This window comes from Lissotriton vulgaris, chromosome 7, assembly GCF_964263255.1.
Source record: "Lissotriton vulgaris chromosome 7, aLisVul1.2, whole genome shotgun sequence".
Taxonomy (NCBI): Eukaryota; Metazoa; Chordata; class Amphibia; order Caudata; family Salamandridae; genus Lissotriton; species Lissotriton vulgaris.
Window position 1 is genome coordinate 1,015,929,951 of NC_141695.1, and position 25,404 is coordinate 1,015,955,354.

A 25,404-nucleotide genomic window follows, 5' to 3' on the forward strand; every position below is an offset into this window, starting at 1 on the left:
ACTAACAGTCAGCACTGGGGACGAGCGAGACAGCCGGAAGTTAAAGGGGATGACTCAATAAGGGATGGCAATGAGTACATAGAGGGCCAGTAGTTCGTAGCCGGGTCAGTCAGATTAAGTAGAAGACAAACAACAATCAAAACATTCAGAGTGTGTCCGCAAGTTTTTATGATGGTAATGCCGACAGAAGTAGATTGTATAAAAGGGTCTGCAGCCTCTGAGGGCGCAACAAAGAACGCGTTTAGTACTGTTATACCCAAACAAGAGTAGCGGGTCCTCGGCTCGCAGGTCTGACAGCCACCTTGTGCCCGCCTCGCAGGCTCCACCCCTCGCCTCCTCTGCTCGGACCTCCTCCTCACTGTGAATCCGGCTCCAGCCTGACACCAACATGGCGGCGCACTTGCAGGTCAGTACGGCCAGCCATCAGGACAACAATAACACATGCACATGTGGCGCCAGCCCGCTGACCTCGCTGCGGCAGTGCCTGCCCTGCAGACAGCCGGGGAGGCAGCGGCTGGACTCCCCATGTCCCGCTCGCGAGGCGGGGGCTGAGCTGCAGAAGCCGCGCTGCTCTCAGACACTCCCCTCGCATTGCTTATTGTGTGTTTGAGGCGGGAGTACATGTTCCTTCCTTCTCCTGTCTGAGCGCTTCACGTCCTCAGCTCTGTGGGGTTCGGGGGCTTCAAATAAAGCTACAGCACACACTTCCTGAGCTTCAGTGGGAGAGACACGTGCCGCCGCGCCAGCATTCTCATAGGGGTGTCCCCTGGGGTTCAGCACTTAGAGGGTCATCGCTCACGTCTGATCAAACATGCCTCGCCATGCTCTGCCCTCAGAGCCTGAGAGGAGACAGCCCCACTCCTGGGGTCCCCAGTACAGCCACACTGTGTTTGTGTCCCTCTCTGCTTTGACTGCAGTGACAGATGGAATATGTAGGGTTAGGGCACTCCACTAGCTGGGTGTCCAGTAGTCAAACGTACACCCTACTTAATCTCTTGGAGGCAGGATAGATTTTTGGGGGGGAGGGGGCGGGCTGACGATAGATCAATGACTGGGTGTTTTCCTTGAAGTGCATTTGACATCCGCCAGAACAAACATATCAGGCGCCCACTCACCTGTCTATAGGCACCTGAAACACTCAGCAGGAAACGGGCTTTACAACTGACAGATGAATAAATGGGTACAATTAAATCGTTGTTTTCTCACATAGTGTGAGGGGCCCCGGAAAGCCTCTTCGCTCTATCCATACAGAGCGCACGAGGTTTCGGATGTTTACCTTTGGTGTGTATTGATATTTGAAGGGCAGCGAAGCCTTTTGACAGCTTATACAAATGTGCCTGCTCTGTGTTTTGAAAATACACGTCGAATATGTTTATAATGATGTATCTATGTTATCCAGAGGTCTGCATTTGTGCAGGTTTTTGTAAATTGCTTTTCAAACCAGACAGCAGGACTAGTAGGTCATTTGGTGCATTTCTGTCAGTGTCGTGGCCGTGGGCCCAATTTAAGATAAACCTGGAACACTGAGGTAAAACAAAAACATTGACGGAATATAAAGTATTAATTGCATGCAGGCTTGCTTATCCTTTTGCTCCTCTTTAGTGAATTAAGCAAACAGGCCATAAAGCAGTGGGGATTTTCATTTTTGCTGGAAAGCTTTGTTAAATGGTGATATTGGAAGTAAGGCTTTATGTCGATTAAAACGCATGTTTGATGGTGCAAATTTGCCACTATCCATGTGTGCTAACTTTAAAGACATTGAATGGCTCCAACCGCTAGTCATATTGGAAATTGTTAATGGAAATGCAAATGTCACTGGAACGAAAAGTTGAATAGTAAACATAAAGAGAATACTAACTGAAGAAAGACTGTTCCTTTATTTTGTAAGGAAAATACTTCCTGACAATCTTAAACAGTGATGTGTATAGCTGCTTAGCAAGCATGGTGATTTTTAGGTATGGCCTTCGAGAGGACCTTTTATTTTAAAGAAAAATATATACTATGCATGCTTACTTATGGGGCTTTCAGTCAGCCCTCTTCATCCACTGGCCTGCTGTATTGTTACTCACATTTTGCTTCCACCCACCACAGCATACAGTATAGGTTACAGCATCAGCACACTTGCATCATTGGCTTACCTGACTGTGAGTGACAGCATCCATTTCTTGCACAATGTGCTCATCCACACAATATATACCTTGTGCGTGTGTGTGGATATATATATATACATCTCTAATGCTGGTTTTACTTAAGCAGTGGACAATAGCTACCCCCGTCACTGATACCTGGCCCCATTTAGTAAAAATTAACTTACTAAATAAGCAAAGCCAAAAGGTCTGCAGCTAAGGCCAATCCAGGTGGCTTTGCCAATGTTTGTTTTAGTTTTCCAGATTCTTAAATGCATTGAGATTGCTGTCTGCTTGTGTTGCCAGATGATATCTAATGCTTGCAAGACAGTTTGTTGATACATAGGAAAAAGCAACCCATTATCTTTACTTGAATGGGCATCTTATTAGTTAATGTAGCAGAGGCACATTTTCCTTGTTTTTATTCTAAAATCAGTCCTCTTCCCTGTTATTGATGGCTATGAACTGTGGGCACATTTTGTTTTCCATGCATGCAGTGTTACTGTTGGTAAATGGATGACGCATGAATGGTTTAAATGCTACATTTCTGTAGATTTGTATAACTAAGACTCCGAGTCTTTTGGCCACATCGGGCCAATAAACACACTTCTAATACGACCCTTCTCTATATCTTGTATTAAAGGGACCATAAAGTGAATGACTTCATATAGGTCTCAAAACACTAGCAGATATCACCAAAGCAAGATTCTAGATTGCATACTTTTGGTGATTGTTAACTATGCAGGACCGGAAAAAGAAAACGTTTTTTTCTTTACACTGGGTGACGTTCACAAATGTGCAGCCCCAAAGCTTTTGAAAATAGTTTGTTGGTTGTTCAAATGGAGTCCCCTAAGGAAACTATGGTGTTACGGAAGCATCTAAAGTGTGTCCTGTTAAAGCTGGGTGCGGAGAAATGGTGGGCAAGGAGTATGCCAGTAACAAATGTGACATAGGAGACTGTTCGTCGAGATGCCATCTCTTAACACATCTAAAGGGCCATGTGTGCAATTCTTTCAGTCAGACACAGTGATTGGGATGAGAACATGATTTATGATTATTAATCAATGCATTGATCTTGGCAAAAGGGATATTGGGCATGGTTAATGTAATTACATCAAAGTGATGGTGAGCTTAGATCCCTTGATAAAAATGTATTGCACCTTTTGAAAACCCAGTGAAAATGTTATTGAAAACAAACAGTGTGAAACTTCAGTATTTCTTCATGATTACTTTACCAAAGGGCATGCATATAATCTGGCTTTTAATACACCTGTATGTACCCAGAGATTTTATTGGATGTTCTACATGCATTGAGGCATGGTTGCTTTCCTGGATCTGGGTTGGTGGTAAGGAGACCTGAGGAGATGTGGCAGCAGATGGTGTAAAAGGCAAAGAGAGTGAAAAAAGTGGATGGAGCTAGGAGTTATTGAAACGGATAGATGGGCAAGTTCTTAAAACAATAGTATTCAACAATTTGGCGTGAGTGAAATGTTCCCATGGGTACTTATCTCAGGATTTACTGAGTTTTATAAGTTTGAGGCCACCATTGCTGTTATTGTATTCCCTAATTTGTATTTATGGTGATGGAGGTGACGTGGAGATTAGTCAAATCAAATTTTACACCAGCAGTGTATCGTTGGCATACTTATGATAATGGAGGTTGAAACTTCAGGGGACAGATGATGGCTGTGACATGTTGATGTTTGAAAAGATAGGAAGAGAACCTAGAGCCTTTTAGAATACTATGATACTTGTTGAAAACACCTAAAGAAAAAAGGAGGAGAACCTTTCAAGAGCAGGTTAAAAAATAGAAACTACCTTTCTGTTGATCTGGGAAGATTTGATGGTTAATGGAACGGAAGGCCGCTGTAACATCAAATAGTATCAATGCTGCTGGTTGGTGACCTTTGTCTAGAGCTTTAAGGAGGTGCTCCACACATCCAGCGACTCCTACTCTGTCCAGTGAACAGTTTAGAAGCTGTATTTATTGCAGCCACGGAAGTTATATGATAAGATAAGACTTTGCTTTTAGTTGACTTCAGTCCTTTCTACCTTTAGCTGTGCAAAAGAATGTTGGAGATGTGTCTGCTTTATTTTAATTTTAATTTTACAAAAGAGAAGGCATTAGTTTTTAGGTTTTATGTTGATATCAAGTTATACTTCAATCCTGTCAGCAGGTGATTGTTGACAAACTGGACTATTAATTTAGAAACATTTTTGACAACTTGTGATGGTCAAGGGCAATCGGTTGCATTAGTGTCTATCTTTCTATTTCCTTTTTTTTGTGGGAATTGTTTTGAGTTTTTTCCAATATAAATTGAGACCTATTCAAATACGATGTGTAAGTTTTGACTCCACACTGTTTTCGTATTCGCCTCAGTTATTCTGTAACTCCTGAATGCCCTCGGCCTTGTTGAGATCATAGCTTTCAAACTCTATACTTAACCATCTAGCGTGATTTAAGAAGTGTGAAAAATAATGTACGCTACCCACTTCAGATTTCCTTGTGTCCTTGAAGTCATCACATTGCGTTAAGACTCTTCTTAAGACTCTAATATCAACTCTCTCATCTATCGGTTCTTTAATGGGGTGCACTCGCAAAGTGTCTTCTCCCCTTCTTATGTCGAAGCTGTCAGGTTTGCTAAGAACATCTTGGGGACAGTCCCCTGGGAATGCATTCCATCTGTTGTTAACCATTGGCTTTGTGGTTTGTAATTGACATTTGCTTACTTTCGATTTGGTGGCTCTATTTGTTTTGGGTTGTCCAGCTCGAGTTCGTCCTTTCCCTTGCCCAAACCCTATTGACTGTATTCGTCCTCCAGTGCTTGATTTCTGTAAACAGGCCATGCTGAGCACTCAAAGACGGAGGTCAAATGTCAAGCTCTCTCTTCCAGGGACCTTGGTGTTTATTTTTCTTTCTCTGATTTCAAAGTGAGAGGATTTATGTGACAATTATACTGGCTCCAGGGGGTGTTTGAGGAAGGCTGTATGATGTTATTTTGTTTGTAGCACACAACAAAATTTAAATGTCTGCAATTGTACTGTGCAGATATTTCAGAATTATTAAAGCCCAAATGAAGCCCATTCTTTGGTAATTCTGAAGTGTGGTGGTAACAAATATTTGAAAACGAACACAACAAATCAATACACTAGGTGATGACATTTCCATATACTATCATTTGTGTGTTGTATACTTGTATCAGTGAAACTGTATGTTTTTGCAAATATAATGGTGATTTCAAGTGAAGATGTGCTGGCTGTATTGGAAGTGTGCTACCACACCATGCATATTCCACTATACGCCACTCCACTCTGCACCACTCCACTTTATACCAAACCACTGAACTTTTCGCTACTTTATTCTTCGCCACTGCTCTCACGGCCACTTAGCCTATTAACTTTATGCCTCTTAATTCTATGTCCCTCTACTCTGTACCACTCTACTCTTCATCACTCCACTCTGCGCCACTCAACTCCACTTGACTCTACGCCACTCTATAAAACTTCATTCTGCACCACAGTCTATGAAAATACGCACTCCCACTGCACTCTACTCTTTGACTCGATTCCCCTTGCTTTCTATGCCAATCCACTCTAATCTTCTTTGCACAACTGAACTCTATGACACTGCACACTACACCACTTTACACCATTACTCTACAGCATTCTAGTCTATGCAACTGCACTCCACCCTACACCACCTCACTGTACCCAGCACCACTCCACTCTACACCACTTCATTCTACTCTACGCCACTGCACTCTATGCCTCTGTGTGCCACTCTGCTCTACCCCACTCAACTCTACCCCAGTGGACTCTACCCCACACCACTGCTCTGTATGCCACTCTACGCCACTGCCCTTTGCGACACTCCACTCTGCAACATTACACTCTCTTCCACTAAACTCCCTCTACCTTACTCTGCACTACTGCACGCTAAGCCACTCCAAGCCACTGTACTCTACTCTGCTCTACTCTGCACTAATCTACATCACTCTACTCTCCACTACTGTATTCTATGCCACTGCACTCTACTCTGCATCTTTCCACTCTATGCCTCTTCACTACTCCACTCTATCCCACTGCACTGTAGGCCACTGCGTTCCACAGCACTATACTCTACTCTATACCACTTTAGGCTACTGCAGTCTATGGTACTCTACCCTGCATCACTCCACTCTATGCCACTCTACTCTTCACTGCTCAACTCAGCTCTGCAACACTGCACTCTACCCCACTACACTCTATGCAACACTCTAATCTACGACACTTCATTGTACACTGCAGAGTTCTAGGCTGCTGCATTCTATGCCACTCCACTCTACAACTCTCTACTCCACTCTTCACCATTCCACTCGACGACACCCCATTCCACTCTCGTCTACACCACTAACTTTTTAGCCATGCTGAACAGCAGTCAATCTGGTGAATAACATGACTAGAAAACATTGGGAAAGCCAACAGTTCTTGCATAGGCAAGACCTGTTGACTTTGGCAATGCTTGTTCTGTATAGCATTTGTTGCGGCAGAAATGTCCCCTTTCCTGAGCGCCCGAATGCATGTAAAACTGGTATCCTGACATTTATTTTGGCCCTTGAATCATGCTAATTTAACGTGTTCTCAGAAGCCCAGACCTGTTCATTATGTCCAGAATGTGTTCTGTGACTTAAAGTAGCGCACAAAGCTTGTCCTCCTGGTGGGCTTCTGTCCATGCCTTGGGTGTATCATATAAACTGGTGGTGGAAGCATAATATGTTTTGTGAATTAGTTATGGGACCAGACCTTTTTCTCTTTGTCTCAGAGACACAAGCCTACTGGATCATCTCATGTAATGTTCTGCTGTTCTGGATTACCCAAAACCTTGCGTGACATCCCATGTGTTGTTTGTGCAGTGTGAAGTACATATATGATATTTGAACACTGTCTGGTATGATTTTGAATGCTGAGGAAAGTGGGAGCCAATGTGGATGCCAATGGTCTTGTATGGCACAAGATGGAGGATGCTGATCGATTCCAGAGATACAGGAAGTGTATTGCCTGCATCCCTTTGGCCGAAGGGTTAAGACTCGGACTCAGAAATAAGGGAGGATCGAGACAGGGCTACCTTTTAGAAATTCGCTCATTAAGAAAAGTCCTCTGTCCTAAGTGCCCAACTGCACTGTTGTCTGGATTGCTAATGCAATTTTATTTTCTTAAGCGAACACAGATTTTTGCATCTGCGCCATGACGAAGGCCTGTCTCACGGATATCGGTCTTGTTGGCACCCATAGCTCTTCCCTCATTGTGGGAGAAGGTTAGCCACTTCACTAGGAGTTAAGCAGCAGGAGTACATTGGTGGCAGCATATCGTATAGTGATCAGTGGTAGTAAACAGGACCTTTTTAGCCTGTGTTACTGGAGTGAGGTCTACAGGCTCACTCACCTTTTTAAAAGTTCCGCTGTTGTGTGCTTAACTCACTCTTGGCATACATCAGGTAGAGGTGTAGTGCTGCGTAGCGCAGGAGTAGTGACTGCAATAGTTGTATGTGTTCCTGGGAAGAGTAAAGTCAAAGGATGGAGCAGTACTGTGCAGTACATTTGTGGTTAGTACATGTGCTGGGTGTATGTATCAATATGTGTGCTGGCAGTGCGAGTGTTTTGAAATAACACACACTAATGGGCACAAACTGAGTGGGTTTTCTGAAAGCATGTGTACATGTGATGGTACAATGCATAGAGGTATTAGTACTGAACAGAAAGTGTGCTATGAATGTACACTGAGTGAGTGTGCCTGCACTGGAATATTGTATGGAGGACCCTGGGTTTCGTTTTGAAAAGCCCAGGCCTGCCTGGTAAAGACACGAGGAGGAGGGTAATTACAACCCCCCACCCCCAAAGGCAGATTGTGTATTGCTGCATTCCTGTGAACTAGGTGGGGACACACTGTAGGGAAGGAAGAGACTTTTTTTTACAATTCAAAAGACTGCTCTTTGATCCAGTGTTAGATCACAAGGAAGGGGCCTGAACACATCCCAGTAAGGGAGATGGGTCTGTTTAAGAAAATCATAGAAAGTAGGACTCTGGGTTTGGGATTAGGCCCTTTGCAGAACACATCACTTTGGCTGACATCGAGGTGTAAACTCTGGTCACTCCCATGAATTATATTGTGGAAAATCCGTTTTGGCGTTGTGCCTGCTGTGACAGACCTCTTTCATGAAGGAAGATGAAAAAAAGATGTCCCACTTCAAAAGAAGCAGACGGCCTTCCCCCACATAAAACGTCAAAGACCTAGACCCTAAATTATATTTGGTGCTTGGAAAAGGTCTATAAGACGGGGTGGTTGAGTCCCCAAAAATGTTTCATCTGCTAAGCAGCCAGACCGGGTGTGTGAGAAGGGGTAGCTCTGCAATACATCTGCATGTGCTAGGACTGGGGACGACAGCCTGCTAGTCTCCCTGCTGGGTGAGTGGATATCACCCAGGCAAACCAAGACCACCTACCCTGGAGCATCAGTGCCTGCCTACTTGCTAAGACCAGTGTGCCCTGTGAGGAAGAGGGTAGTATTTTTGAGGGAGCAAATGCAGTGGGGAGCCCTATCGCAAGGACTCCCTGTGCGACGATTGAGGATTCTGTTGGGCACTGATCGGGCCGTCGCCCATGTAGAGGATTGTTTTCGGGGTCTTCTGTTTGCCAGAAGAGGACCGCTGTAGACTAAGCCATGTGCAGAGCACCATGCAGGTCTTGCTATACCAGTCTCGCTGAGTTGACCCTGTATGCCAGAGGGGGCCATTGATAAAGTATAATTTTCAGGCCTGCTAAGACTTGTGAGTGTTCGGGCTGGGGACTGCAGCTGGAAGAGCCTGCACACATACGTCCACGTACTGCGGCAAGCCCATATGACAGGTAGGGCTGCCAGTGCCAACGTTGCCAAAGGATTCAACCCCCTGCCTGAAGGAGAGACTAAAACTACAACTTGCTGGTTGGACCCACGCTGTGAGGGAACTGCCCCGACTCACTGAAAAGGACTACCGGTGACACCATGGACGACATCACATTCTCGCTGGCTTCATTCGGGAGCTGAAGAATAGATTCCCAACCCCTTGTGAGTAAAGTCCACTTACTGCTTCTTTGTGAGCAGGGATCTGACATCTGAGAGTCTTCCGGCAGTGCTGCTCCAGATAGAGAGCCTGTGCCACTGGGTTCGTCTGCGAGCACCTCAACCTATTAAAACTGTGCAGGCCTCGTAGGTGCGCGTTTGAAGGCACCTGCTGCATCTCTGAACTTTTTTTTTTAAAACAGACTTTATTGGATTAGTACAATGTAACCATCATGGATCAGGATCATAATTGACCAAGTCGTTACATAGATGATGCAGTAGTAGAGAATCGGAATAATGATCACTATATTTCTCGTAATTTCCCACCCCTCACTTAGCACCGCAATACCTACAAGGCAATCAGTGTTCGATTCTGGAGCTGATGTATGTTTTCTCATTCTTGATTTAGTACACCCTTTCGCCAACATCTCCCCACCCTCCCCTCCCCCCAGGCATGTCACAAGGTTACGGATCTCTAGCGTGCTCCTCCATTCTACTCCATTTTAGATTGCACATTGGGACTGAGTTTGCTCTACCGGATCCCTCGGACAGTTAGGGCGTCGTCGTGGTGTGTCCGTTATGCCCCGCCATGAGGCTCTAAATTCCTGCTCAGGCATCTGCATCTTAGCCTACTACTACCAGGGGGTCCTCTATTGGGTCCACCTCCCCAACATCATCTGGGGTCTTAAGTAACACCACTAAAGTTCCCCAGGGTCTTGCTGCGTCTAACGCCCTCTCGTTCGTGTCGCTATTTGCGTCCTGATTACTCCCTCACACTCTGCACACTTAATGAGTTCTTTCTTCCATCTGACTATGCTTGGACCTTGTTTTGCTTTCCAGTGCGTGGTAATGTCCCTTTTGGCTAGGAGTAAGCCCAAGTCTAGGAATTTGCTTGTGACTTTATTTTTGGATGTGTGCGGGAACCAGTGCAACATGCAGTACTTGAAAGATACCTCAACTTCCCTGTCAGTGATGTCCGCCAACACCATAATCAATTCCCCCCAGAAGTTCCCCAGGAATGGGCAGACCCAAAACATGTACCGGAAGTCTGCATTTTCTTTATTACACCCCGAACAAGCCGCCGATTGGAACGTGAAGTACCTATTAATTTTCTCCGGGGTAAGGTATGCTCTATGTAGTATGTAAAAGTGTACTAATTGGAATCTGGCATTTCTGGTACACTTCCAAGCCCTCTCCACCAGTTCTCCCCAGGTTTTCTCTGGTATATCTTCACCTAGGTCCCCCTTCCACTTTAGGCACAGCTCCGATAAGGGGGTAAGGCTTCCCGCGTTATGCGCCTATACAAACAGGTGACCGCCTTAAATGTGCGGACGGCCATCACCACATACTGGCATCCCAAGTACGTTGACGGTTCAGTGAGACCCCCTCTCGCCTCCTCCCCCAGTGTTTTCTTATGGCCACAGTGAGGGCAGAGTGTAATAGGAAGTCCCCCCTAGGTAAGTCCTAACAGTCCTGCAGGTCGTTAAATGGGATCATGGTGCCCTCTTCATATAGGTATCCCTTTGTAGCCAACCCCTGTTCCTCCCAAACCGTCAATCTCTGCCAACTACCCCCATGTGGTAGGACTTCACACATAAGTAACAGGAGTTCTGGAGCATAGGGGCTCTTAATTTTGGCCCTCTGCAAGTATCTGTTCCAGCAGCGCCTTGCTGTAGCTAGCTCCATGTGAAGGGCCGGGGTCCGAACCAGAAGCTTCAGAATAAGTTGGGATAGTAGCCTCATTGTTAACAAGTTGTCTCCCATTGCCATCGTCCCTCTTAGTCGACACTCGAACCATTTTGTGAGCCATTGTAACTGTGCCGAAAGGTAATAAACCTCAAATTCAGGTACCGCCCATCTTCCTTCCTCTCTCGGCCGCATTAGGACGTTAAGCGCCACCCACCCTCTACCGGTTCCCCATAGAAATCCAATTATCATTGACCGGAGTTGAGAGAAGTAGCGTGGCGGAATCCAGATTGGCAAGGTGCCAAAGTAGTGTAATAACCTCGGCAGGGTCACCATTTTAAGAAGGGCTACTCGGCCAGCCACCGAGAGTGGTAAACTGCTCCAAAAGTCAAAGTTGCTGTTTGTTCCTCTATTGGCTCTCCCTATGTTGCCCTCCAACAAGTCTCCCTGGGCATGATATATTTGGGTGCCCAGGTATGTGAAGCATCTGTCTTCCCACCTCAGTTTCTCAGTTTCTCGTGGTCCTGCTCTGCCGTTGTTTGTCGGAAATAGTCATGATTTTGCCCAGTTCAACCGTAACCCTGCTACCCTACCTAGGTCCCGGAGTGGTACGTTCGTGCCTGAAGCGTCTACCCGGTATCCGCCAAAAACATCAAAAGGTCATCGCGTAGAACGCGATGTGGTGGGTCAGGCTGGTAACCATAAGGCCTTGGTAATGTCGTCCTGTTCTAGCTCTAACGGCAAGTTGCTCTATCGCCAGGGCGAACAGTAGGGGGGGAGAGGGGACATCCCTGCCTCGTACCTCACCCCACGCTACCGTCCTTGGATATTAGTTCCCCCGTTTTTAGGTCTCACCAGGCGTTGCAGCGCGCATGCGCTGTTCACTCTGTGAGACATATTGTGGCCGAGGACATTTTCAGAAGGGTACTTGAAGCCTTGCCCATTATTTTCATTGGCTGGCGGCATCGTTTATGCTAAGCGCTGGGCTCCGATTGAAAATGAGGCTTTTTTGTTACCGTTCTGTCTCCTTTTGGGACGGCCCATCCCGACTGTATCGTGTGCTTGATAGCTGTCGCGAGGGTATTTCTTATCTAAAGGAGGCGTGTAGTGACGGATCATGTTTCCGTGCTCTGTTCTGTCCATCACGTATTCCTAGTTGCCTTTCTGAGCTCCGGTCGGATTCTGAGCGCAAAACACTTGTAAGGGATGTGAGGAGCGAGGTGCGAGGTAGCACGCTGAGGTCAGGCAGAGAGCGCCTTGCATGAGCCGCCTGTAGCGGGAGTAGCAGCAGGATGCGCAGAACGTCCAGATGGACTATCCACGCACATTAACCAAGATTGTTCACGTGTACAGCTTGGACTGGGGGATCCTATGTCCGTGTTCTGCCGGGACACTTGCAGATCTCGTGGGAGCAGTTCAGTTGTCTGCGTGCAGGAGCACACCTGGCTGCAAGCTTGTGCCTTGGAATTGTTTATCCGTGCACCTCTCCGGATGTGGCACAATTTAGAGGAGCTGGAGGTGCACGTGCCGCAGTTCGTGCACGGCAGTTACGCCGGTGTGATGTGATGGTCTATGCGGAGGGACCCGTGCGTGCTGCCCTCACTGTCTCTGGAGCAGCCTTCCCAACACCTGCAGGTCTCAGGGGCACACTGCGCCTGCTCTGCACCGGGGGACAGGTCGGGTTCAGTGTGCACTGTGTGTTGCGTGGGTGCATCGTTTCTCACACAGCCATTCATCCGCATCGAGAACAACCCTCTATTGGAGAAATTGACGCATGTGCGGGCTCTCCCATAAAATTTGCATTTTACATTCGCAGTTAATTAGGTTTCTGCTCAGTAATGGGAGAAAGATCTCAGGAAAGTAGCGTAGTCCTGGGGTGTTATGGAAAGTATGATCGTTGCTTGTCCCGTAGTATGAATATATTCTGTGTAACTCGATGGCCGACGCGCCTTATGCATGCTACGTGCAGGTGCTATGCTCAAGCGTTTTACTGGGTAAAACAAATGATGCCCACGCACAGCTACTGGGTGAGGGGTGTAATGTGACGGTGTACGCCATCCAGCCGATGAAATGTGTGAATCAGTGGATGTGGTCCACTGAGGCACATTTATGGAGGGGGGAAGCTTGATACATGTAATATAACGGGTTAAATCCAAATTACCGGTGGTTTGCATGGCTGTGTTCGGTACGGTGAGTGAAAGGTCGCAGTTCATGCAACGTGGCGGGTGACATGCCTCGTTAAAGCTGGCAGTCCATGCAAGGTATCGGGTAACATACTTGTTTCAAGCAGGCAGTTCATGCACCGCTGCGGGTGACATGCCTCGTTAAAGCAGGCAATTTGTGCACTCTAGTGGGTGACATGCCTCGTTAAAGCAGGCAGTTCATGTACCGTTGCTAGTGACATGCATGTTAGGTGTCATGCATGGTAAAAACTGGCAGTGCATGTAATGTGGTGTGTGACATTGTTAAAGATAGCATTTCAATGTAGCAGGTGCCATGTGGTAAAAGCTGGCAGTTCATGCAACGTAGCGGGTGACATGCCTGTTTAAAGCAGATATTTCATGCAACGTGGTGGTGCTCCGGGCTTGTAATGGATTCTGTGTCTTAGGAAATCAGTAAGGGCACCGTGCTTGTGACTTTGGCGGGGGAAATATGTTAAAAGTTGTCGGTCTGTTAACAAGTTGAACAGTAGAAACGCTGAGATGTTCTGCAAATGTAACATAGTGGTTTAAAGACGTTCAGTATTCTGAGGTGCTTTCATCTGCGCCACTCGGGGTGTTTGCTCTTTCACCTGATATATCTAAAACATCCTTTCTGTTGGTATAGATGGTGAGGTTCATTGCATTTTTTAAGCTATTAGTATTGTAAATAACAAATGACTTGTATTTATGTTTTAAAACCCAAAACATAAATAGAAGGCATTGTCATTTACAATGCCAATAGCTCAAAATGGTGTGAATGCGAGACCGATTGCATTGCAAATGCTTGTTACCCTAGCAGTGGAGCCGGAGTATAGGAGAGCAGTCCAGTCTATGAACTTGTCTCCCAGCACAAACTTCCTCATCACATGGAACAGATTTTCCCACTCTAGGCTATCACATGCCTTCTCTATGTCCACCGCAAAAATCATTGCCAAGTCTTTCCTGTAGGAATCCGCCCCCAGCACTCACAGAAGGTGGTGGACGTTCAGCGCTGTGTTTCTGGTGGGAATAAACCCTGATTGGTCCGTATGAATTAGTGTTGATTTAGGAGTTTGTAGTCTAGACTGAGCATGGAGAGCGGGCGGTATGCCGCCCTGTCCCACGGCTGTTTCCCCGATTTAAGCAAGGGTATGATAATCGCATCTCTGGTCGAGACGGGCAAGTGCCCTAATTGTCTTGCCGCATTATATAGCTGTACTAGCCTGGGCGCTGGGAGATCACTGTATTTTAGGTAAAATTCAATTGGCAGGCCATCTGTTCCTGGAGTTTTGTTTCTAGCCATGTTCCTAATGGTCCCTCCCACTTCTCTAATTTCCACATCGCGACCAAGTGCGCCTGTGAGTTCTTAGTCTAGAGCTGGCAATTCCACATCTCCCATGAACTTCTTCATGTCTTCTTCTACTAGAATCACCCTGCTCTTGTATAAATCAGGTGTAGTATTCTAGGAACGAGTCATTGATGCTTCGCTGGTCATATCGCGATACATCATCCTGCCCTCCAAACTCTAATATGACCGTAACCTCTCCTAGCTGGACTAGCCAGCCAGGCCAGTAGGACCCCCGATTTATCCCTCTCTGAATGGGTACGGGTCAAGAATTTTTTGTAGTTAAAGCAGCGAAGGCGTTCCACCTGCACTGCACCGCCTCCCTAGCCTCCAAGATCTTCTGCCTGTCAGCATTCTCCGGTCTCTCTTGCTCTATTTCCCTTAAGCACTGGTCCGCTCTTGGTATGTCTTGGAGGAGTACCTTCCGCTTACCCATCATTTCTGATATACAGCGCATTCTGATGATAAACGCATCCCACTCTACTAATAAGTCTGTAGCCGTACCAGCATTATCGTGGAAATATTGGCTGATGGCCATATTTATCGCTTCATGGAACTCCTGGTCTTCCAAGGCCTCAGGCCTCAAACGCCAAGTGGGTATTCTGGTCCTCTTTCTCGTCCATTGCAGACTTATCAGCTCTGGATTATGGTCCGATATGGTCCGATATCGTGTGAGTAAGGTTTTCACTGCTGCGGACTCCTTGATGCACATCAGAGGAGCACAGTATGGCATCTAGCTGTACATGTAACTGATGCAGTGCTGAGAAAGAGTAATCCCGGGTTCCGGGGTGTTGGGTTCTCCAAGAATCCACTAAGCCCAACCTCTGTTGCCATTTCCGCTGTGCTTCCTTTGTGTGGGCCCATCAGGGAGTGAAGGATGAGAACAGTCAAGGGCAACATCTGCTACACAATTAAAGTCACTCCCCAATAGTACTGATCCCGTGAGTATGGAGGCCAGTTTCAGAGAGAGGTGTGAGAAAAAATTGGATTGTTCCAAGGTGCATAAATACTTCCCAGTATTATATCTCTGCCATCAGGCCTCTCAGAGACTATTGCATACTTGCCTTCTGGGTCTATGATTTGTTTTGTGCACTGAAAGGGTACTCACACCTGCACCCAGATGAGGACCCCTCGCGCAAAGGCTGAGTAATTGGTATAAAATACTTGCCCTCTCCAACGCCGCTGCAGCGCCCCCTCCCTCCTTCGCCATTATGTGAGCCTCTTGGAGTAGAGCAATCTGGACCAACTACGGACCAATGATACATGCATTTTATGACGCCGTATCATTGTGTGCATTCCCCTTACATTCCACGAGATACACTTTACATCTAGTGAGGACCCCATTGCGTTAGGGAAACCTTGCTCCTGTGCAACTCCTACCTCGTGACACGCCTGCCCCAACATAACATTTCCTGAACTTAGTAGAACCCCCAATTCCCCCTTCCTAGGACAGGTACCGGTGAACTAGTTCCCATCTAAACGTTCTCTAAATGTGCTAACATCCACTAGTGGTTACTGGGGTGATCAGCCGACAGTCCTGGCTCCGAAGCCCCCCTCCCCCATACCTGTACCAATGGGTTCGTTCCTGTCCAGCAATCAGAAGTCCCTTGCTGCCAGACTGCAACCAGTAAGGTCCATTCCCCTCTCCTCGAGTGAGGGCTATACCACAACCTAGTGGATTATTATTTGTAGAGTCTGTTCCCAGTCTTCAAATGATTTCACCGCTGTTTGAAGAGTCATTTTTGGCTTTTCTGTCTCCGATGAATCATTGTCACTAGGAGCTGGCGATCCTTCTGACCTTTCCGTATCCAATTCATGCTTACTTGACGTGGGGCTGGAGCTGTTGTGACTATGCTGCACTTCTGCCTGCAAACAAAACAGGTGATGGACAGAATGTGGATCAATGTCACACATTCACCCCAGTCCGAAGATCTGGGCCCAATCCATCGTTTTTTTGCACTCCACACCACCCTGAGTTAGACAATGGCGATATGCAAATCAGCTCTGACCCTGTGCCCCATGGGAACAGTCCAGTCCGAACTACAAAAGCCATGTCCTTCCCAGAACGGAATCAAGCATCCGAGGACCGGACCGGTTTCGAGGTAACACCTCTCATCAGCCCGGCTAGCTTGACTCCAGTGGTGTGGAGTGCCTGGGACCCACGTCTGAGCATCCCCAGCGCACTTATGGCGGCAATTGCAAACAAAACAGGTGATGGACAGAATGTGGATCAATGTCACACATTCACCTCAGTCCGAAGATCTGGGCCCAAATCCATTGTTTTTTTGCACTCCACACCACCCTGGGTTAGACAATGGCGATATGCAAATCAGCTCTGACCCTGTGCCCCATGGGAACAGTCCAGTCCGAACTACAAAAGCCATGTCCTTCCCAGAACGGAATCAAGCATCCGAGGACCGGACCGGTTTCAAGGTAACACCTCTCATCAGCCCGGCTAGCTTGACTCCAGTGGTGTGGAGTGCCTGGGACCCACGTCTGAGCATCCCCAGCGCACTTATGGCGGCAATTGCAAACAAAACAGGTGATGGACAGAATGTGGATCAATGTCACACATTCACCCCAGTCCGAAGATCTGGGCCCAAATCCATCGTTTTTTTGCACTCCACACCACCCTGGGTTAGACAATGGCGATATGCAAATCAGCTCTGACCCTGTGCCCCATGGGAACAGTCCAGTCCGAACTACAAAAGCCATGTCCTTCCCAGAACGGAATCAAGCATCCGAGGACCGGACCGGTTTCGAGGTAACACCTCTCATCAGCCCGGCTAGCTTGACTCCAGTGGTGTGGAGTGCCTGGGACCCACGTCTGAGCATCCCCAGCGCACTTATGGCGGCAATTGCAAACAAAACAGGTGATGGACAGAATGTGGATCAATGTCACACATTCACCCCAGTCCGTAGATCTGGGCCCCAATCCATCGTTTTTTTGCACTCCACACCACCCTGGGTTAGACAATGGCGATATGCAAATCATCTCTGACCCTGTGCCCCATGGGAACAGTCCAGTCCGAACTACAAAAGCCATGTCCTTCCCAGAACGGAATCAAGCATCCGAGGACCGGACCGGTTTCGAGGTAACACCTCTCATCAGCCCGGCTAGCTTGACTCCAGTGGTGTGGAGTGCCTGGGGCCCACGTCTGAGCATCCCCAGCGCACTTATGGCGGCAATTGCAAACAAAACAGGTGATGGACAGAATGTGGATCAATGTCACACATTCACCCCAGTCCGAAGATCTGGGCCCAAATCCATCGTTTTTTTGCACTCCACACCATCCTGGGTTAGACAATGGCGATATGCAAATCAGCTCTGACCCTGTGCCCCATGGGAACAGTCCAGTCCGAACTACAAAAGCCATGTCCTTCCCAGAACGGAATCAAGCATCCGAGGACCGGACCGGTTTCGAGGTAACACCTCTCATCAGCCCGGCTAGCTTGACTCCAGTGGTGTGGAGTGCCTGGGACCCACGTCTGAGCATCCCCAGCGCACTTATGGCGGCAATTGCAAACAAAACAGGTGATGGACAGAATGTGGATCAATGTCACACATTCACCCCAGTCCGAAGATCTGGGCCCAAATCCATCGTTTTTTTGCACTCCACACCACCCTGGGTTAGACAATGGCGATATGCAAATCAGCTCTGACCCTGTGCCCCATGGGAACAGTCCAGTCCGAACTACAAAGTTCGGACTGGACTGCCATTGGAGAATGTAAGCCTTGATAACAACTCCTCTAAGTTTAAGTGGTTTAGTGTGTCAGGATAAGGCATTTTACCATGATGAATACATAGTGGTAGGAGGAACAAGTATTTTTGTAGTGTATAATATGATCAGGTGCTGAAAGGGCTTTAGTCCACTACTACCCCACTGTCAGCTGGCTGGACTGGGGCCACCAGCTTGGCTTGGCCAGGTCAGACCCTGCAAAAATATTTGCCTGCCTCCTAAGCATTTTTGCAGTGGCACAGCTTGATGTTTTGTTTTCTCCACGTGATGTGTCCTTTGGCACTGTCTCCGCCTATCGTTTTCTCTTTCATAGAGAACGTGACCATTACACAGGTGTGAAAGCAGCAGTGGGGAATAAAAGCTGTCCCCCCCCCTCCCCCCTTCCCCCCCCCATAATTGGAAAAGCAGGAGTCCTTTGTAACACTCCCAGAGCAACAAAAGCAAGACATTAAGTCCAATGTATTTATTTATTTTGTTTATAAGGTTTTATATAGCGCAAACATGACCTCTGAGGGTATCAGAGCATTTTCAGGAAAGGAGGAATAGGTTGAGTAAAATTCCAGCATACTTGAGAACGATACAAGATGTATTAATTCTCCAGGTCAGGAAGAAGACCACCACAAGGGCCGGGATGTTAGATCAACAAACAAGAAAATAACAAGCAAGTAATAAACATAGTTGTCGACACTGCACCATATTGAGGCACGATGAGTAGAGTTTTATGGATTGTCGGTCAGAAATTTGTTCATCTGTAAAACTTTACCTTCTTTTTTCAATAATGCAGTTTAGGGGTTCAGTTTGATTTCGCCAGACAGGGAGTACCAAATTCTTTGGGCAATACCTGAAAAGGCTCGGTTGTAGGTTTTCATTTTAGAAAATTTCTGTGGTTTCAACAGTAAGGTGCGGGTGCTTCTAGAGGATCTGCAGCCACAAGATAACTCCAGTCTTTGTGCAAACTACCTCGGGGTATTGAAATGTACTGTTTGTGGGCCATGCTAGCAGTTTTTAACTGTAGCCTTTCCTCATATGAGAGCCAGTTTAGAGAATTCAGCTCGGGAGTGATGTTGTTGTTTCTTTTACATCCTGTGATGAGCCTTGCAGCAGAGTTAAGAGAGGCCCTTAGTGAAGCCAACGTAAATCTAGGTAGGCTGCAGAGGGTTGTACTTCTATAGTCCAACCTAGAAATCATTGGGGCTTGGACAGCTGACTTGAAGTCATCGAGGGGGAGGAAGGGTTTTATTTTCCTTAAGATGCTCATATGGATGTTTGCTCCTTTGGTGGCTGTACTTATGTGTTACTGTATGTTCAGATTCTTGTCAAGCATTGTTCTCGGTGATTTTGTGGAGTCTATAAGGTATGGTAAGCAGTTAAGGGCTGTAAGTTGTTTAATCCATTCTTCGATATCAGATGAGTGTTTCGGGTGGGGGGTAATTAAGAGGAATTCCTTTTTGAGAGCATTTAGTTTGAAGTGGTTGCAGATCAGCCAATTTTTTTTTGTAGAGCTATGTTGAGAGACCTGATATCTTCCGAAGAAGAGATTTTCAAGTACAGTTGGGTGTCATCTGCATACATGTGATAGTGGATGTTGGATAGATTCAGAATTTCAGTTAAAGCCTCTGTGAACAAGCTAAAGAGCGTGAGTGAGGGTGTTGATCCCTGTGGGGCCCCTGATGTGACTGGTGTGGAATTGGACTGATTTACCTTGATTTTTGTAGTTCTCTTGTGGAGAAACTAGACAAACCACTTTAGGATGGACCCTAATAGCTCCGTCCTACATTCCAGTAGGTCTAGTAGGCTGTCATGTTTGACCATATCAAAAGCCAATGAGAGATCGAGAAGGATTAAAGGCAAGATCTGTTTTGATCCAGCATTTGCTGCGCATAGTCAACTAAGTGTGTAATGACAGATTCAGTGCTGTGTCCCTGCCGGAAACCGGATTGAAATTGGTCTAATAGACTGAATTGTGCTATGTGGTTGCATAGCTGAACATGAACACATTTCTCAAGGAATTTGGCCAAAGTCGAAGTGTTAGAGATTGGTCGGAAGTTATTTAAGCCTGCATGATCAGCCAGGGTTTTTTTCCAGAATAGGGTTACCTGCCCAGACTTTAGGCGTTCTGAAATAGTGCCTTGAAGACGAGAGGCATTGACCGTCTTAGTCTAAAGAGGGATTATAGCGTATATATATAAGTGGTTTGCCGGCTTCAGTGTTAGAATATTGAGAATGGTCATTTCATCAAATGTTTTGAATGTGTTCCACAATGGCGTTATTTTTGGGGGAGTGTCCTAGGAGACATAAGTGCTTAGCGATCAGGGGTTACGTATGTGTGTGTCCCGAGGGGGTCGGGACGTTGGGGGCTGTGCTAGCTACTGTGGACTCTACAGTAGGTGTGGGTGAAAACAGGAACACAGGCGCCTTCAGCAACGGTTTTAACGAAGGTTTTATTGGGATGTAAGTTTTTTTCATGAAAGCAGTCTACTGTCCTGTCTTGAAAGTTTTCCAAAGAAATGCGTCTTTCTCCGGCTTCTCTACTTCAAGTCCTGGGACAGGGTGGTCGGGCTCTGAAACGGGGCGCCGTCTTCCGGAGTCCGCTCCAGTACCGGCAAAGAAAAGGAAATGAGGGTCAGAGGCACGTAACGTACTGATACTTCAAAAAGGACCGGGAGTGAGGGGAGAACCGCCGTGAGCTGGTGCACGCATTTAGTCCAAAATGAAGGTGGGGGGGGGAAGTGCTCGTGACAAGGGCAGGGGAATCTCAGGGCAACGCTGCAGGAACAATCAATGCTGTTTCCTCCGCCCGACCCAACCCGCTACCCAGCCCCGTACCTCTTGGAGCCACGCTCCTCCCGTGGGAACGTGGCAGGGCGAAGCGTGGAAACGTTGGCCTCCAGGCGTGTCGTTCACCTTCCGTTCCGGCTCCTGGTATCTCCCGTCGTCTTCCACGTTAGCAGCTGCCTCTGGGGAAACGCCGTCCGTCGAGTTGTCTGCACTACCTGCTTTTGACGTGATTCTGCTTTCAGGGGGTGGAGTCTCGTCTCCGTGGTCCGAGGTCTTAAAGGGACCATCCACATTATCGAACGGGATCCAGCCTGACTCGTCCTCTTCGGTCCACGAAGAAGGTGTATTCTGTGGGGATAAGGGGCACGGTAAAAAGGGGGTGGCGGACCACCATTCTGTAGCAGCGTGAGGATCCGACCCGAGTGCCCCGTCACAGTGTGGTATGACCGTAAAGTGCTCTTTTGCTGTCCGCAAATCACTTTCAATCTTTTTTGTCTTTTCCAAATGGAAAAAGGAAAATTCCTCGCAGTTTAGCTGGTAACAGAACTCAGTTGGGGCAAGATTGGTTTACCTATTAGAGTATAGTTTGATTAGTTTGTACAATTAATTTTGGTTGGTTTCCAGCTTTATCTAGTTGGTTTGTAAAGCTGTTCGCTTTAGAGCTTCTAATGTGTTTGCTATAGATGTTCCTTATCGATCTCAAGTACTTAGGGTGTTTGAGGGACATTGAGAATCTCCACAATTGTTCAGCTACTCTCAAAATACACCTTCCTACATTTAGGCTGGTATTGTACCAAGGTTTGGAGTCTTTAGTCGACATTCTTTTTAGCTGTAAAGGCGCAATTGAGTCTAGAATATTCTTCATGGAATTGTTGTAGTGATCTGTGATGTCATGGACATCTGATATGTCCACACCAGGAGGCAATATGTTATTCCAGAGGGATAGCATTTCATTCAGGCTTATGTTTCGTATACTTCTTTTTCAGGGTCTGGGTTTCTTTTGTTGAGTTTTTTTTGAACTCCTGAATCCTGTGATAAGGAAGATGATGCAGTGGTGGTCTGTCCACTTGCAAGGGATGATAGATCCAAGTTAAATGGAATTGAACTTGGCAATGATTAGATCCAGGGTTGCACCCAAATTGTGGGTAGGACTGTCGCAGATTTGGATCAGATTAAAGTCAGCTAGCAAGGTTGTGAGGCTGTTTACTGCAGTATCATTCAGGTTATTTCAGTGGAGATTGAAATCGCCGATGAAGATCTCGGTAGAGTGTAGTCCCAATTTGGTTAAGATGATTTCCATAATTTGTTCTATGAATGAGAGGTAGCCCCCTGGTGGATGTTAGATAGCATGCAGTTTGCATAGTGGCCTTTTGTTACTCATAATGTCGATGCCTATGGTATTCGCAAGATGATGGAGTAACGGTTTGATACTGTTTCATTGCGAGATTGTTATGGTATATGCAGGCTATACCTCCACCTGGTCTGCTAGATCTATCTAATCTCATTATGGCGCATCACAGGGCTAAGACAGCAGTTTGCTCGAGCGATTTGGGATTTCAAAGTAGAAAGCACTGCTATCAGAACAGTGCATGCCATTAAAACACCAACATCAAATCAGTTTGTTTTATTTTTTTAGTTATGATTTAACCACTCGCAATGTTCAGACCTACATAAGTGGAAAAATAAATATTGTATCATGCTTTAAGGAGTTTGAAGCACTATGTAAATGCAATTGTAAAACATACGAAAATATGCACCTGTTTGGCATATGTGCCTTCTACGGGAATCTAAAACGTAAACTTTAATTTCAGCAGGGACAGGACTTCTTTTCATCCTTCAGGTACTGATACAATCGATAAAACTACAGAACGTTTACAGTCCAGCAAAAGTTTTCTTTTCCCGAAGAAAGTGCTGTCCAGAAAACAAGTTATATTATTTGTAAAATGAAAAAAGAGTTTCTACAAAAGTTAAGGCTGTATACTACAACACATATAAATTAAAAGACTCGAAAGTATTTAAAGGCATCAGTTCCTTGCTTTTGAAAATCAAAGTCCTTTACAAGTACAATGAAAAGCAATAGGTTTCCAGATTGTTTATTAGGGTTTACACTATGATTTGAGTGCTCCACTAACTTGCAATTGACTTATTACTGACTACTATACTGTTCTCAACAGTGTGTTTACCCACCCTCTGGGGTGCTATAATATTATTCGATTCGACATTGCTCGGCTTCTATATTATTGTTTCCTGATTGTTATTAGTGTGTATACTCTTGTGCGATTGCTACCCTACTTTGCAACTCACTCACTACCGAATATTATATTGTTTTCAAGAGTTTGTCTACCCTACCTCCTTGATATCTGCAAAGATCTTGTCTGCGCTATATAAAACTTTAAAAATAAATAAATAAATAGAAGGTTATGTGCTCGTGCTCTATTGTCAACAGTAATGGGTAGAACTTATTAGGGCTGCTACTAGGGATAACAATGACATCTATCATCATAAATAATGTAGTAAAACCACATCAACAAATTGAATGCAATATATCCCGAGAAAAGTCAAACTATATACAAAACATCTATCAAATTAAGCATCATGTTCCAAATAGGTGTCAGTCTTCTTCTTTAATGTTCATTACAGCATCTCTTTGATTGCTAGCCAACACGTGTTTCGTCTAATTTTAGCAGTTTATGCATTTAGACTTCATCAGGGCAGCATATGTATTTACGAGACTGGCGACACCACTGACTCTCTGTTCCAAGTGGCGCAATGAGTTAGTAATTTTGAAGTTATCAAGTCGATTCAACGAAGAAGTAGCACCTCAATTTATAGAATAAACGAGACCCTCGTCAGGGCAAAGTACGGTCACAACATCGAGTAAGTTTAATATTTTCAATACCGGTGGCAGCACGAGTACGCGCCATTGCACCACTTGGAACAGAGAGTCAGTGGTGTCGCCAGTCTCGTAAATACATATGCTGCCCTGATGAAGTCTAAATGCATAAACTGCTAAAATTAGACGAAACACGTGTTGGCTAGCAATCAAAGAGATGCTGTAATGAACATTAAAGAAGAAGACTGACACCTATTTTGGAACATGATGCTTTATTTGATAGATGTTTTGTATATAGTTTGACTTTGCTCGGGATATATTGCATTCCTTTACAAGTACCTTAAGTCTTACTAACTAATGAATAGTTATGTCATGTGTTGCAAAGTAATGATAGCCATTCAGAATTAGATAAGGGTTCTGTGTTTTTTATTTAAAAACCCTATAATTGATGCACTTCAAAATCTTTACAATGTGAATGCATTAAGTGATGTAGTGTGCACCAGTGTACCCTTAACTCTGGAGTAAGTCTTTGCAATAAGTGACTTTCCGTGACTAAGGCCTCGATTACAATGCCCAGTTAATTCTGATATGTGCTGTAACTTCTATTACGCCACATTTGGAAATATCAAGTTTTTGCGGCAAGAACTACAGTCTCTCAATTTTCTATTGGTAAATTTCAGCAGGGAAACCTGTTGGAATTTACCAGGGTAAAATGCAGATTTGGTGTGTAAAGCACCAAAATCTGCATGTAATGCCACTTTTATTGGAGAAAACTCACAATTTGCGCTATTTATCACACTTGATAAATTCAGATCCCTGATGTGTCAGATTGTGTCAGGTGGGAGGAGGCAGTCGCCTCCTGGGTATTCATAATCGGAACCTAAGTAGGGTTATGTAGTCTGAATATGTGTCCTTTTGAAGAGGGTGTGTGCTTGTAGTGTTTTTTTTCCTGAACGACAATGGCTTTTTCATACTTCGTACACAATTAGTTAGCTGATGTAAATGTGATGCCATGTTAGTATTGTAATATTGCACCTTTTATACTGTGAATGGACATTCACTGTTCTAAATGTATATTCTTTTGTGCAGTTGCACATTCATAGGTTCAGAAGTACTTTTACAAATGTTCATGCATTAAAATGCATCTGCATTTGTTTTTCCAAAAGAACACTAATTAGAGCAAATGCACATGCCATTAGACTCAGTTTGACATGTAACAAATAGGATGCATTGTGTGTGGTTGCTTTATTATATAGTGTTCTACCTCGGATGTGTCCCTGAAGTGCTACGTGGTGGATGGGTAGCTAGCTTCTTCTATGGCTGTGCTATGTCGGAAGAGTGAAGGTTTATAGGGTAACCTATATTAAAATAGCATTGCTGTTAGCGCTCATGGACATCTCTTGCCCTTTACACAGCATATATGTAGGTACACTTAAGTGTGGTGTGAGGTAAAGAAAAGTGATAAATGTCACTAAGACTTGTGCACACCACTGTTGTGCTTGGTTGTTAGAGTGTGAGTTTATAGTGTAACCGAAGGGTAGACATTGTGGTGTGTGGGGGGGTGCTCGTATCATGTTATAGCAATTTTACACACCTAAACCTGCAATTACACAGACTCGACTGACAATATACATGAGTAAA

The 25,404-nt window shown here is 45.6% G+C and overlaps 1 protein-coding gene across 1 annotated transcript in view; it reads left to right on the plus strand.

The window, feature by feature from the left end:
* The first annotated feature begins 227 nt into the window (after positions 1–227).
* RANBP17 (RAN binding protein 17) overlaps positions 228–25,404 on the plus strand; it is a 1,388,837-nt gene continuing 1,363,660 nt past the window's right edge. Inside the window, exon 1 of the mRNA XM_086931437.1 lies at positions 228–406. Within this exon, the coding sequence (XP_086787563.1) occupies positions 389–406 (18 nt within the window). The 5' untranslated portion in view covers positions 228–388. The remainder of the gene's footprint in view (positions 407–25,404) is intronic.